This window comes from Haliotis asinina, chromosome 4, assembly GCF_037392515.1.
Source record: "Haliotis asinina isolate JCU_RB_2024 chromosome 4, JCU_Hal_asi_v2, whole genome shotgun sequence".
NCBI classification, from domain to species: domain Eukaryota; kingdom Metazoa; phylum Mollusca; class Gastropoda; order Lepetellida; family Haliotidae; genus Haliotis; species Haliotis asinina.
This window is the reverse complement of record NC_090283.1, coordinates 70,433,340-70,448,737: the sequence shown is the minus strand read 5'-3', so window position 1 is coordinate 70,448,737 and position 15,398 is coordinate 70,433,340. Positions and strand designations below refer to the sequence as shown.

Below are 15,398 nucleotides of genomic sequence, written 5' to 3'. Positions count from 1 at the left end.
ATCCCAAACTCATCTCTGTTATCAGCTCTGAATTTTATGGCTCTTAAGATATCAATGACCAAACAAAATGTCCCTTTGCTGACAGTGTCAAGTGCCAGTGGGTGTTTGCCAGTAGGTTCTTATAAACACTAACCAAAATGATAGCCCCCTGTTAGGATGCTCATGATATAATTTTGGGCTATTGTTCCACCAGGCAATCAACAGTGCTGGTTCCGGGCTCTACTCCTCCTCGTCCTCCTGTGTCACACCTCCGTCTAGTCCAGCGTCCATTGTTGCAATCAAACCTCACATCACAGCCACGTCGATCATGCTGATGTGGAGGGAACCCCATAATAACGGCAGTGACATCATCTCATACAACATTGACATTGGTGAAAAACAGCTCCTCTCCATTGAGCCCGTCACAGAATACACAATTGAAGACCTCCTTCCAGAGACCACCTACAGGTGAGTTTCAGATATACTGAACAGCAAAAGTTTAAGACACACATGTCATAGTTTTCCAATCGCACAGATTGATGCTCATGCTATTGATCACTGGATTGTCTGGTCCAGACTTCATTACGAAAGGAATTTTTCCTGTATTGGCCAGGATTCGTTACACGATCAGCTTGACAGTAAACCTTGTATACTACTGTCACATACATAAAGCTGCGGTCTTTTATATGAAGATGCTGATCTTCAGAATTGTTCTTCAGCAACCCATGCTTGTCGTAAGAGGTGAATAACTGGCAGGCTTTGACCATGTCTTTGTATACCCAATCAAGTGGATCAGTGCCATTCTGCAGATCACTGGACTGTCTGGTCCAGACACTATTATATGCAGACTGTAACTATACAGCTGGAGTATTGCTCAGTGCAGCATGAAACAAACGTTACTGCTGCATAGATTTTTCTGTCCCACATCTTACTTAGAATGTCTATTTTCATGATAATTTCATCTGAGCGTTCTTATTCGCTAATGCGTCATACACCTCTGTGATATCAATGTTAATTCCTGAGGTTATCAGTTATCAGTACAATTTGACCAATATTTCAGAATCCGCATCCAGGCCGTCAACAGCATTGGTGTCGGAGCTTTCAGCACCCCGGTTAAAGTAACCACTAAAGCTTTGCCTCCAAATCCCCCAAAGATTGAGTGTGTCAATGTCGCGCCCAACAGTCTCAAGCTGAAGTGGGGTGACGGTCGAAATCCAGATATGATCACTTATCATCTGGAGATGGAGAAAGACGATGGAAGGTTGGTAGCAGATGCGATCATCAGGGATACGTTAGCACGTTATGGTATACCAACCAGAGCTACTGATAACTGGACAAGATGAAAAGACCACTAGTTTAAGAGGCTTGAGCATGTACTAGTTGCGTGGATATGTGTGTTATTTAAATATCCTGTGATAATTTTCTCCTGTAATAATTTTGTAGTAACAGGCTCAGAATATTTATATGTGTGGTGTGACACGCTTTGTACTCCTACAGTCCACCTCAGAATAGAAATGGATGGACACAATATGCCTACATGACCAGTTAGAAAGTGGAGAGAGATAACATGTATATCAAAATCATCACCACATGTGTGAAGCCAGTGTCTGGTGTCCCTTGCCATGATATTTCTGTAATATTGTGACAAACAATGTAAAACCAAACTGCTTACTCACTCACTCTCATAAATTCTGAAATATTTTCTTGTTTTTCAGTTTTCAAACAGTATACAGTGGTCCTGCTCACAACCATAAAGTAAATCGTCTGACAGAGCTAACAAGCTACGAGTTCCGCATCTATGCTTGCAATGAAGCTGGCCAGGGACCCTGCTCGGACACGTACACATTCTCCACAACAAAAGCACCCCCGCCTGCAATGCAAAGTAAGATCATGAATACTTCTGTCATTAGTCTTACCACCAGAATTACTCTACTGTGTCATTCTTCTTTATGTCAGTGGTTGAAAACAAAAGTAAGTTTCTCATGTATTAGCCAGCATTTATTTTCTGGTCAGCAAAATCTGATAAACTTGGTCTACAAGTGTCAAATACATTCAGGTGAGGTCTTCCCATCTATGAAGATCTGGGTTAGAATTGATCTTCAGCAACCCTAGCTTGTCGTCAGAGGCAACTAACAGGATTGGGTGGTCAGGTTCGTTTACTTGGTTGACACATCATCGTATCCCAGCTGTGTAGATCGATGCTCATGCTGTTGATCACTGGATAGTCTGGTACAGACTTGATTATTTACAGATTGCTATGGCTTTATGGCTGGAATTTTAGCCGTTTGCAAATATCAAATGATGGAATCTTGCAGGAATTCTTTCCGGCTCTATTTATGGCATAATACCCTCTTTCTCAAACACTAAATGTTAGTTATTAATAAAATCCCTTGTGCCAACAAAACGCTGTAATTTGCTGAATTATTAGTTGAGTTGGCTTTTATTATTGGGAGTCTGGTGCAGAAGGCTTCACTTGCCAAGTCAAAGAGCGCAAATTCAATTTCCCACCAAAGCACAAGCATCCATTTTCGGATGTCCGCCACTATATTACAGGAATATTGCTGATGTGTAACATGTAGAAAATGGCTTACTTCATTACATGTTCCGAACTTTGTGTAGTATATTATATGAATATCCTCTGTTGTCTGTTGTAGCACCGTCAGTGAGCAAGTTGAGTCTGACCAGCTGTGTTGTAGAGTGGCAGAGTTGCCGACAGATGGGCAGTGACACCATCGTGTATCTCCTGCAGCTACAGAGGGTGGACAGCCATGACCACGAGTACAAACAGGTGAGGATGGGGACAGTCTGGGGTGGTGTAGGACTGGGATGGGTAACACAGATACCCTGGACAGGTAGGTAAGGATGGACCTGGGTACCTGTCTCAGTATCAAGTCACAAATAGATTAAACAATTGTAATATGTTATTCTTTCATGATTAAAAGGCTGTATTGACTTTGAAAGTTTAAGCATAGTTCAGAGTTTATGGTGGGGTACCTGAATAGAAAATATGGACCAGCCATAGTGTGATGGTCAAACAATTCCTCAGCCATGATATTATCTAGAAGTTAAGTTTTAGAAATCACTGACTGTCCTTACCAGAGTAACCTTGAAACATCTGAAGAAGATACCCATTTTGTAAGTCACCATGTATTTAATGCAATCACACGTCTGAATATTTGAGGGACACAGAAGGCAGAGGACTGGGCTGTCTTGGATGGTTGGGAAGAAGGTTAACCATGTTCTAATACTAAACATTATGACACCTAACGATTTGCTGATAATAAGAAGCTCATTCCTTGCTTGTGCTGTCACCACAAGTATTAAGACCCTGAATCTTGACTTGCCACATGGGCTGAATTGGGTACATGTGTTTTAGGTTCAGTATAACAGGCTGGTCCTCCTACTGAGATATACATTTCTTGAAAGGAAAGTACAACTATGTTCCCATATTTAAAGACTCATGTCAATATTGCATCAGACAAGCACACGTTCATGCTGGTTATAGTGGCCTCTGGTGGTGGTTTGTTCTAAACAAATTGAGGGACTTTGTGCAAGGGAGATAACTCTTCAACAAATTTCAAATGTCTTCCAGACCTTGACCTCGTATCTTCATGACATGAATTTAGAAACTGTCCATCAAAGAAGTCATGAATTGAGAAGGTTTTTATTCAAGTTTAATACTTTTTTTGACATTTGATGCAGCTGCTCTGTCGAATGTTGGCTTGAACATGTCTAAATAAATTTCTGTTTGATGCATGATAACATGTACTGCACAAAGTGCAAATGTAGATTGTCAGGAATTGTAAATGTGAGATTTTGTTTCAGGTATACCGGGGACCAAACACACAGTTCATGCTAGAAAACTTGCAGCCAAAATCGGATTACCATGTGCGTGTGTGTGCTATTCGACAGTGTGACAGTGGACTTGGAGACATAATGGGTGCATTTAGTCAAGGCAGGGGCTTCTCCACTCTCAGCCCCCAGCCCACCAAACAGGCCACAACTAGAGTCGAGAACAACAGCAAACTAGCCGAGCCAAAGCCACTAACTGACCAGCAATGGGCAACCATTATTTTTGTAGGCTTTGTGATCGTAGCCTTCGTCATTGCCTTTGTGACACAGCAAGTGATAAACATGAGGCATTCGAGCCGTTGATGCTTGTTGTGAATCACATGAAGAGGCTATGGTAGATTACGAGAGGATCCCAAAGGAACAGCCAAGGGCAGGCATCCTAGGAAACCCTAAAACCCGACTGTTTCACAGAAGTTCATCACACTTCACTGAAAAGAATTTGCTTCAAGTTTAGTGCTAACAGAGTAAAGAAAGTCGGAAGTGTAAATTCTTGTTGTTTTCCTCAAGTGGTTGAAAGGAAAAATATCGGTAGAAGGTATCAGTACCATTGCCATGGCAACTCCCAAGATGAAGATAATCCTTCGATCATGCCACTTAAGATCATACCTGTTGCATAACTTACAACATTACAGGCAATTTGCTTAGATTTGAGATGTGCTCCTAGAATGAAGGGTCCAAAATGTGTGTGTCAGTTGACACGGCTTGCTCTGACAGAGCTGAGAGGTGAAATGACGATTGTGGAAAGAAATACTGTGTATAATATCATGGGTTGTTGTCCCTCCCAGCTGCTCAAGTGCTTAAACTAAAGTCCAAAAAGCTTCACAATAGTGGTAGCGTTTGGACTGCTGTGGCATGAACAGCCTAATCTTGAGGACAAATTGTTTCAAGACTTTGTCGTTCGGTCATTCAATGTTGTTAATTTTTGACTGTATGTCGGCTGACTTGTGACATTTGCTGGTCTGAAACTTGGACCTGAAGCTGCTTTGCGTATCTGGGGAAAAAGGAATTTCTTCCATGACATTGAAGATGTTATAGATGACAGAGAATCCTCAGTGGTCAACTGCTATATTCTAATTGTTTTTGTTGTTGAGAACTGCATGGTGTTAAACCGATCTGCATTTACATTTCATCAAAAGTTACACATGAGGTAGAATGGATTTTTATGTACATAATTAGAGATGCCAAGATAATTTTCCCCGATTCCTGTTTTCATCTGCTTGTATTGTGTGATGGGGGGTATCTTTCCTACACATATGTGTACAATGTATATTATCCAAACAAGTAATTTTATTTTTGACCTACTCACTTGTTAGAGAGAAGATGTGTTCACAAGCTAGTCATTCTAATATTCTTGTTATATGGTGGTCCGAGCCCCAAAATATGGCTGCCGTTATTGTACAGATTGACAAATACTTATTTTCATTCTAAACTATAATTGTATGTATGTACGTACGTATGTTATGTGTGTATGTGTATCAGCGAGACTCATCGGTCTAATTGCTTAATTCACAAGAAAAAAATCTGTCAAAAACATCTCAATGTTCTCACAAGTTTGCAAAGCATTGGATGTGTTCAAATGGTGCTGTACTATTTCTGTAGCTGAAAATACAAGTCATACCATAAGATGAAGGCTCCGACCTTGGGTGAGTAGGCATTGGATCGTTGACCGGTGGTGGACAGGTCAAGCAGACGCAGGTCACCCATGAGGCAAGGTCATTGACCGGGTCACAGCGACATGGGTAGAAGCTCTGTTTGGGCTGTTCAGTCCTGAAGGCATTGTGTAGCTACATCAAGTGACACAGTTGATATTTTATGCTTAATATCTGTGGGTATAAAGTCTGTGTCTCCACTAGGTTCTTGTTTTATTTTAACGTAGACTTGTATAGCTTTATTGGTATTTTCCTTGTTGAATTTTAATAATGCAAACTGCTTAAACCAGGTCCCTACGTCAGCATGACAGCTGGTTAACAATCTAGCATGCACCGTTCTAATTCCCCAACAAGGTTGATTGGAAAGGTGCATGCGACATCTTGTTAACAATATATCACTGTTGTCTGACAGGAACTGTTACCATGGTGATCTGACATTTGATCCATCATCAAGAGGAGGGTTCCATTATGCCATGGAAGAATCTACTTATCAAGCTTAACAAAGTCCAGGGTTTCTGTCGCAAGGTTTCCTCTTCAGTCAGTGGTTAGTGAGGTGCGGATTTATGACTTAAAACTCACCAGTCACTTTCATTAGGGACCAAGGATTTATACACACACAGCTGGAACTCATCAGCATTTTGTTTGGTGTTTTTTTCATGTTAGTGTCATTCCTGTAAAGTCATGTAAAGAAATGGAATGAATTGTGTTTCTCACGGGAATGTGATTAATTGTGAGAACACAAATAATATGAAAAAATGACAAATGAATTTTCGCTATGAACCAGTGACTGAAGAGGTAGGCTTGTGGAAATCATATTTGGTGGAGAGGGAGTACAGGAATTTTTAGACACTTCAAACCGGGTATGCCATCTCCTAGACTGGTGTTTTAATGGATGAATCTCTTTTAACAATGCAGCAATTGTGTTAAATTATTGTGATATTATGTTGTAAATTATCAGTTCATAGTGTCATCTCATGCTTTCCTTAGGGCATGGCAATTGTATATAATCACTGATATTACTTTTTATCATTAAACACATGGTGATACATTCTCATAGTGAGTTTTGTTAACTATCCTGCACTATACTTCCATATTCTGTGACTATTTGTTATGTACTTACGTTAGTCTTTTGCATGCCTTGCCATTGAAGTGATATCACACTTGCTGGTATTTCCATTGTTGAACTAAGTCTTTATGCAAGGAATATCAAACCTTCATCATTTAGGATGTTGATCAAAGATATCTCTCCTTTATTGTGACCAAAGAAGACTGACCAAACCCATCAGATGTGATTGACGAAACTGATTTACCAGATCTGAATCTAGTCATGAAATTGTCAAAATACTAAGCTTCCCATTCTACTGAACATTCAAAGCTGGATTGTTCAAACAAGCAGCTTACGTAAACCAGCAGGTTCACTGGCATGTATTTCCTTGCTGTTTAAGGCTTATGTGTATTATTATTTTGTAAATGCCATATATATTGTATTTTTACCTGCATCTTAAGCAATTTGTTCATTTAACAGTCTTATAGTGAGAATTGTATTTACTATGATATTGTTAGTTTGTTTAGATTATGAAGAATAAACATTTCAGATGCACACATCAATGCACACATGGTGATTTCTGCTAATGTTGATTGCCTCGTTACCAAGACCCGACACAGAATTTCTCAGTCTTAGACTTAGATTCTCAAAGGACTAGTTTCAAATGATTTAAGAGTTACATTCATATTACAATACCCTGTCAGAAACAGTTCTCTTGTAGATCACTTGTCAAAGTAGACTGTTTTGGATGTTGTCCCCAAATCGGAGTTCTGCAGAGTGGTGGAACATTGAGGGTTTTGGGGAGTTATGGCCCTTACTTGGAAGAAAGACGATGCTGAGTTCTGGAATTGGTCAGTAACCTTGACAAGCCGATATCCGTTGATTGTAAATTATGATTCTGAACTGTTATTTAAAGGACTGTTCTAAATAATGGTCAGACAGCATTAAATGGACTCATTCACACCAATAAGTGGGCTAGGTTTTGGTCACTTAGAGATGTGGGCAAACATGCCTGATTCAAGTGATCCTATAGTGTACATGTAACACTGCATTAGTGGTTAGTCTCATCACTGGCTGTGGTTACCTGAACAAAAATGGCAAGCATCAGTTCCATCCCATTGCTATGGGCATTAGTATTCCTTGTTTTTTTATGTTTCATTTTTAATTCTAACATTTCCACAATTTTACCCAAACTACTTCTCCCATTTTGCAGCAGTTAAAAAATTGTTGAGGAGGCCATGCAGAAAATTGTGGAAATGTTTTGTACAAAGGACCAGTTTTATGTACTCCATTTAAGGTGTAGGCAAGCAACTTGGTGCTACTTTGCACCCAAATAGTCTCTTTGTTTGTGCAATCTTCTTCCTCATCACCAGTTTCTTCCCCTGAAGCCAAACCCTGATGGTTTGCAAATGAGAATTCACTGTTGCTGGTATAAACTAGTATGTTGTGTTATAAACCAGGGGATGGCATACCATTGAGTTTTAAATTACCCTTTGTATATACAGTTAAAAGGGTTTGCTCATTGATAATTTTAGTGGATTTTACCCTGCAAAGTGACTGTGGTTATTCTGATCTAAAATATATCGCTCAGCATGTAACACCAATACAAACATCCCTGAAATGTGGTAGAATGTGATTGGGCTGTTGTCATATTGATGATTGTCAGAAGCTTGTGCAGATACATATTACAGGTAGATCTACATAACATTTCTGTTAGCACTGCATAAGCTGCTTAAGGAATGATAGCAGTGTTTTGCAGGGTAAACTGCTGTATGGGCCAAAATGAATTACAATTGAGTGACTCCATTTGGTTACAATTTCATTTACACTATTTTGAGAACTCCTAAATGCAATGGTGTAATTTATGGTATAAACTATTGAACTGTCAATTAACAATGTAGTCCTCAAAATAGTCACTATATTTATTCTGTGATGTTGGGTCATAAGTAAATATATATATTCTATCAATAAAAAAGAAGAAAGTTGTATTTTGTTGATTTTGGTTTTTTTCGCAAAGATGGTGTAGTGGTGGAAAAGACGGCCAAGGTGCCCATGACAATGATGCTAGAGTTAGCATTCATTCATCATATGCTGACTTGTTGAGATCAGAGTTTGAGTCAGTCTTCAGACACCCATGCTTCTTGTGATAATCGACTAGTAGGATCGGATCGTCAGACTCGCTGACTTGGATGCCACATGTCAACATATCTCAGTTGCGTAGATCGATGGTCATGAGCCTGATCACTGGATTGTGTGGTCCAGACTCGGATTATTCACAGATCACCTCTGTTTAATTGGAATATTGCTGCATTAAACAACAAACCGAATCAAATCATAACGTGCTGCTTTAGTTTAGCCACATTCTGCATAGATTTGATCACTCAGTGGAATAAATAAAACTAAACATGGCATCAGGATAGATTCCTGTCGTCTAATCGGAAGAGGATGATGTTTAAGAATCGTTGCCAGCAAATACGTTTCGGAAAGTAAGTGGACATTAACAGGTTCGCGGTCTGCTTCCTTTGATGATATCCCACTTGAGACGCTTAACTTGAGTCTCTCAACGTTATAGTATCGCATGAGGACTGGCTATCCACTTGAGTCTAGATTGTCTCGCTGTTTACTTGCAATTGACCACAGTCTTGAGAACCTTCTGCTCCAGTCAGACCGCAAGATGGACATACTCGGATCAAGATATCTCTCATGTCACATCCCATTACACTCCGAACCACGTGAAATGGTTATTGGTGAAACAGGCATTGAAGAATGGTGCTAAAAGCATGGCCTTTGTATTTAAGTTCGATCTCTGTGATGTCATGGCAACAAATGTAGGCATATTGGAAAATAGTCTCCTACACGTCAGTTGAGGCAGGAGTAATCTACCGAAACGTAATCTCTCTTTGTCCTGAAACCTCAATGAAATCAAACTAACGTCAGTTGAACAATAAGGCCTGAGCACCTCACCCATCAAACCAATCTTCTGGTTTTGGAAAGTCGCTGACACTTGCGTTATTATACAAGAACAAGGCTCAGCCATCCCTACAGCACGCGCGCGTATTCAGGTCACTATAGAAACTTTGAAAAGTGACCAGAATCCCTTTACACATGCCCTCGTAATCATGACCCCACCCAGCAAGATCCCAACCAGTATCGCCAGGAAACCAACACACCCGGACAAATAGATACGTTTTAAATACAACCAAGCATTGAGAACCAAACATGGTGTAATCTATACTCTCACCAGGCGAATCATCATGCTCACAACTACCACAGGAATCCAGCACGTTCGCCATGGTTTCACTCTGTTCAACTACTGCTCACTCTAGCTGAATGATATAATGATCAGCACTACCCTTCACCCAGTAAGTGAATCGGCATGGAACAAGTCCAAACCTGCACCCATTCGTATGTCTGTCCCACCTTGAGGTTTTTGAAAACTCGCTTCATAAGGAAAGACCTCGTACCACATCAGTCGTCTCCAGCATCTGACCACCCCAAACAACAGGAAACAATAATATTGTCGAGTAAATCAGTTGTGACTTGTGTACCCACGAAGGTGAAACTCTCCGTCTCATTAACGTAAGGGTCAAAGAACATTGAACACCTACCAAATCAGCCATTTGAAATCATATCATCAATTGCCCCAGCCACAACATCAGGCGGTCACCCATTGCAATAAAGAAGTAGACTGTTCATAGTACATGCTTTCCCTTCATGTTTACAACTTCTGAAATGCCTGTCAAAGGGGTGGGACAAAGTAGACATATTGTCAAAATGATTGTGGACAAAAGTCCTCCACGACAAAAAACCCTGAGGACATATATATATATATATATATATAGTCTGGTTCATAATTATTGAGAATTTTTCTTCTTACTTTGAGCTATCCTAACACCTCAACTGATTCACTGATACTTAAAACTAAGTAATGGTATAAGGGAGGTAACTCATCTTGGCCTACTGAGTATAGTACAATTAGAGTTACCTCCCCTGAATTTGTAGCAGACGTCATTTTCCTCAGCACTGTCAACAATGTCTGCTGAAGATAAAAGAAGGTTGATTTTTGAGTTGTGTAATCAAGGAATTGATGATGTAAATACATTGGCAGAGAGAACAGGAACTCCTCTTTCTACTGTGTATAGGATTAGGAAGAATTTTAAAGAGGGAAAGGATTTTGGGCACCAGAAAGGAGCAGGGAGACCCAGAAAATTGGACTTCTCAGATCGCGTCCGGCTGGGAATTTTAGCGTCTAAAAAGCAAAGGGCAAGCATCTCCAACATCAGGTATGAAATGATAGAAAGGGGATCAACAGTTGTATCAAAATCTACAGTTAGAAGAAATTTGATTGATCTTGAATGGGAGAAAAAGACTGGAATTCCTTCTCCTCTCATGAAACAAGAACATACAGACAGGCGTGTTGAGTGGTGTTTGGCACATGAAAACTTTGACTGGGAAAATGTGATTTTTACTGATGAAAGCTCAATATGGGTATATCCCAATAATGTGAAAATATGGACAAAGTCTGCGTCAACACCGTTGTATCGACGACCTAAATACAGCCCAAAGTTTCATGTATGGGGAGGGATATCCTTATTAGGAACGACCCCGCTGTGTGTGTTTGAGGGAAATCTGACAAGTCAACGCTACACTAACATATTAGATAATTTTCTCCTTCCAAGTGCACATGTGTTTTATGGAAATGACTGGATTTTGCAGCAAGATAATGATCCTAAACACACCGCAAAACATGCCAAGCAGTGGTTTCAGGAGAAAAATGTGACTGCATTACCATTTCCTGGATATAGTCCTGACTTAAATCCCATTGAGAACATTTGGGGGATGATGAAGGAATGTGTGAATCAAAAGGGGTTGACAAAAATTGAAGACATGAAGAGAGAAGTGGTCCGATACTGGGACAGCATAACTCACGAGACACTAACCTCTCTGATAGGAAGTATGCCTACCCGTCTTAGACTGTGCCGTGAAGCTCAAGGAGACTTGATAAAATATTAAATTGTTACCTACACAACATGAAAAGGTCAGTTCACTCTCACAATACATTCAATTTTATCTGATTTGTTCTCGTTTAATAATAAGAAATGCTTTAGCTATTCTCAATAATTTTGAACCATACTGTATGTATGTATGTATGTATGTATGTATGTATGTATGTATGTATGTATGTATGTATGTATGTATGTATGTATGTATGTATATATATATATATATATATATATATATATATATATATATATATATACATACACGTACCATATTGTATCATTATGTATCTTTCTTTGAGTTTATTGTTTCAGGGACTTTGGTCCACAGGAGTTTTGTTCGCAGACCATCAAAATACCTCCAAGACATCCTTCACCAAAGAAAACTAGCAGTCGTACAATCCGTTTGATTTCATTTGAGTACGATGAATTGCTCACGATCGCAGAGTGAAGTAATTGCAACAAAACCAAATTTTGCACAGGCTCATTAGAACTGGGTTAGATCTGGTCTTCACCAAGCCATACTTGTCATAAACCACTAACGGGATCGGGTGGTCAGGTTCCATGACCTGGTTGACAAATGTCATCCTATCCCTGTTGCATGATTGATGCCCATGATGTCAATCACTGGATCATCTGGTCCAGACTCGATTCTTTACAATCCAGAGTCACATAGCTGGAATGTCAGTACATCAGTTATGCCGTGAGCACAGCCTATTGAGGGTAACACGGTCACAGGGTGTTGCCTGGATGGTTATATCAAAGAAAACAATACAGGAACAAATTTCAATGCTTAGCCGCCATTTCTTTGGAGATCATTAGGGAACAAAATACATGGATGTAATCAGGAATCCAAGTTTTAAAATTAACCTTCATTTGATCATCGATAAACCATAGAACTGGCAGTATTATCCTAATTAACGCTCATTAGATCATCGATAAACAATAGAGCTTTAACACTCATTTGATAAACAATAGAACTGGCTGTATCATCCTAATTAACACTCATTAGATCATCGATAAACAATAAACTGTAACACTCATTAGATCATCGTTAAACAATGGAACTGGCAGTATTATCCTATTTAACACTCATGAGATCATCGATAAACAATAGAACTGGCAGTATTATCCTCGTTTATTTCTGGTCAGTGGATATTGTGGATGTGTACTGAAAGTGCAACTAAAATCTCCCCCAAAATAACACCGTCATGTGTTTACTATCTAAATGCTGTTTATGTTATAAACACTTGTTTATCAGCTAAACAGTAGTTTAGTTTCTAAACCGTACTGGTGTTTACAATTTAATCACCTAACGGCTGTTTAACAAAAGACTCACTTTTCTAAACGCAAAAACCTGTTTATATTAAGGTTAGTGTTTAGGAGTAAAGCTTTATCTTGTTATTGAACACATCTAAGGAATATTTGACTGGAAAATCTAAAATATGACGCTAACCAATGATTGTTCGTTGGTAATGAAGCAATTATAAATTGTGGAATTTCAACCAATTCCCAAAACTAATAACGATGGGTAACAATGGGCTATGAAATAAATCTTACTTTCGTTAATATGGAGTTATGTTTATATTATATATTTATATGTTTATTTAGGGTATTCAACAAGAGCAGGGGGTAACCGCGCCACACGTTTTAGCACTCACTGCCACGTTGTTCCATTAGCTAGCAGACAGGAACTGGGATACAATGACGTGCAAAGTAAGTGAACCTGACCATCCGATCTTGATAGTCGCGTCTCAAGACATGCATGGGTTTCTGAAGACCTATTCCAGCCTGGATCTTCACTTGCTATAGTATGAAGTTAGGGAAACTCAGCTGAATTATACTCTTCACATATGTTCTGCGGGACAACAACTACAATTCTAAGGAATCTAAAACATATGAACCTCACCTAAAACGCTGGGGTCCCAAATGCGCAGACCACAGCAGGCTGATGGGTTATTCAGGGCTTTGTTCAAAAGTGCCTTCTTGAGAAACTACATGCAAGAAATTGCCTATCCCATCAACCGACCTCCCGATCACCAACAGCATTGACGTCCTTCATATTGACCCCAGTAACTATATAGCTATATCAGTATCCTTGAAGATGTCAGTGATGCCCCAGTCCTTGTTGTAGGAAAACCCCACAAAATTCCAGGCGTTGATCTTCAAAATATTTCGGCTATAATCATGATAATAATTTCCGTCATACAGTGTAGCGACGAGTTTTGTTCCATCCTCTGTCAACTTCACCCCATTACCCGACCCCGCCATACCGGCGTACTCAAGGGTCGTTGCTGTCTGAGACGAGGTGGGATACAGGTTGAAGATCCAACAAAATGCCCCCCTACCATCGAGGTCGCCAGTGTTTGGTATCTGAATATGAGAGTCCGATGTTCCTGTCAGTTCCGCTGCTCCAAGATTCCCCTCTCTCGTCCCTACCACAATATTAATATTTTTTTGTCATATTGTATCAAATGTGCCATATCATTCCAATATGAATTCAGAGTGCATGGTTTATATCACTCAAAACTGTGTTCCTCCGGAGATATTCGTTTTGACACTAGATTTTGTACAATGCCCTTACGTCAACAATCACATGACTCCCAACGCCATAACGTCAGAGACATGTTGGCATCCCTGCACTGCAAGTCTAATGTCAGTACCCTGTGCAGAGATGTACATTTTTCACTGGAAAATAATGAAGAGTGATTTGGCAAGTCTCGAATATTTGTAGCTTTATCAAGTAGTGCAGATATAATTGATACCAGTAAACGCAAGGGTGAGAATCTGTATTTACCGCTCATGTTGCGAAGTATAATGGTGCCAAAAATGTCACTGGATTGGCAGCTGATAGTTCGACTGTCACGACGTGTCAGAGAAGCTTCCTGCTTTCTTGGACATTGATTACTTTATCTGGGCCATGGATATTATCGTGGTGTTATGCATCATGTAGTAGGGTGGATAACAGATCAAAATTGACCAAGTCGTTCACTTCGTGATACAAGTATTAAATCGGCTCGCTTGGCAAGAGGTATGACTATACGAACCCACACACAACCCAACCCCAACACCTAAGTAAAACAAACAATGAGTTTAATTGCACAGCAGTCACATGATGATTTTACATGATAATTCAATAGTAATATGTTACAATTGTAGTTATCAATCAGCTTTCAAAGAACACAAACATCATACATAGATTCGTTATACATACTACATTAACCACGACACACATTCAAAAGTATACAACGTAATGTCATTGTTAAATACTCTACACATCAAGTCAGAGGGCGTTCACACAATCTACATTGTACACAGTTACGAAACAGCATAGTATTCACAACGTAGTACAATAGATACAATTTACTAGACAGTCACCCCCCGATTTGTGACTGTCATCCGTATTATATACCTATTCCAGCTATCGCAGTTAATCGCGTTCACAGATAAATCTTACAATAACGTTGTTATTGTGAACTTCAGATTATATCGTATAGATGGACCAAGGCATCGATGGCCAGTCGTGAGTATGCCACGAAGGGATACGTGGCACGCACGTGATTTGACCACTGGGAGCTACAAACAGCCGTAAAGACAGATACATGCACAGCACCTTGGTTCTGTTAGGTTTAGAGATACTGGTCCAATGTTCGTTTTCACTGCGACCCTTGACAGGTTTAACATTGAGGAACGTGGTCAACTGCCCTGTACATTTCCAGTGTTCAATAACACATTCCGTTATAACATTTTGGTAAAACTTTGTCCAATTTTCCCGTGTTAATATAAGCACCAAAATTGGCATGGTTGCTCAACATCGGTTCCCTGTTTAAAAAAATACCTTTGGCCAGTCAAAATCCAAGGTGGCCACCATTT

The 15,398-nt window shown here is 39.7% G+C and overlaps 1 protein-coding gene across 4 annotated transcripts in view; it reads left to right on the top strand.

Moving 5' to 3' along the window:
* Positions 1 to 8,511, top strand: part of LOC137281839 (fibronectin type-III domain-containing protein 3A-like) — a 150,469-nt gene extending 141,958 nt beyond the window's left edge. For all 4 annotated transcript variants that reach the window (XM_067813477.1, XM_067813476.1, XM_067813479.1 and 1 more), the window contains 5 exons: positions 194 to 447; positions 1,040 to 1,240; positions 1,695 to 1,861; positions 2,634 to 2,767; positions 3,805 to 8,511. In XM_067813477.1, coding sequence (XP_067669578.1) covers positions 194 to 447; positions 1,040 to 1,240; positions 1,695 to 1,861; positions 2,634 to 2,767; positions 3,805 to 4,134 — 1,086 coding nt within the window. In that variant the 3' untranslated portion in view covers positions 4,135 to 8,511. The remainder of the gene's footprint in view (positions 1 to 193; positions 448 to 1,039; positions 1,241 to 1,694; positions 1,862 to 2,633; positions 2,768 to 3,804) is intronic.
* The last annotated feature ends 6,887 nt before the right edge of the window (positions 8,512 to 15,398 follow it).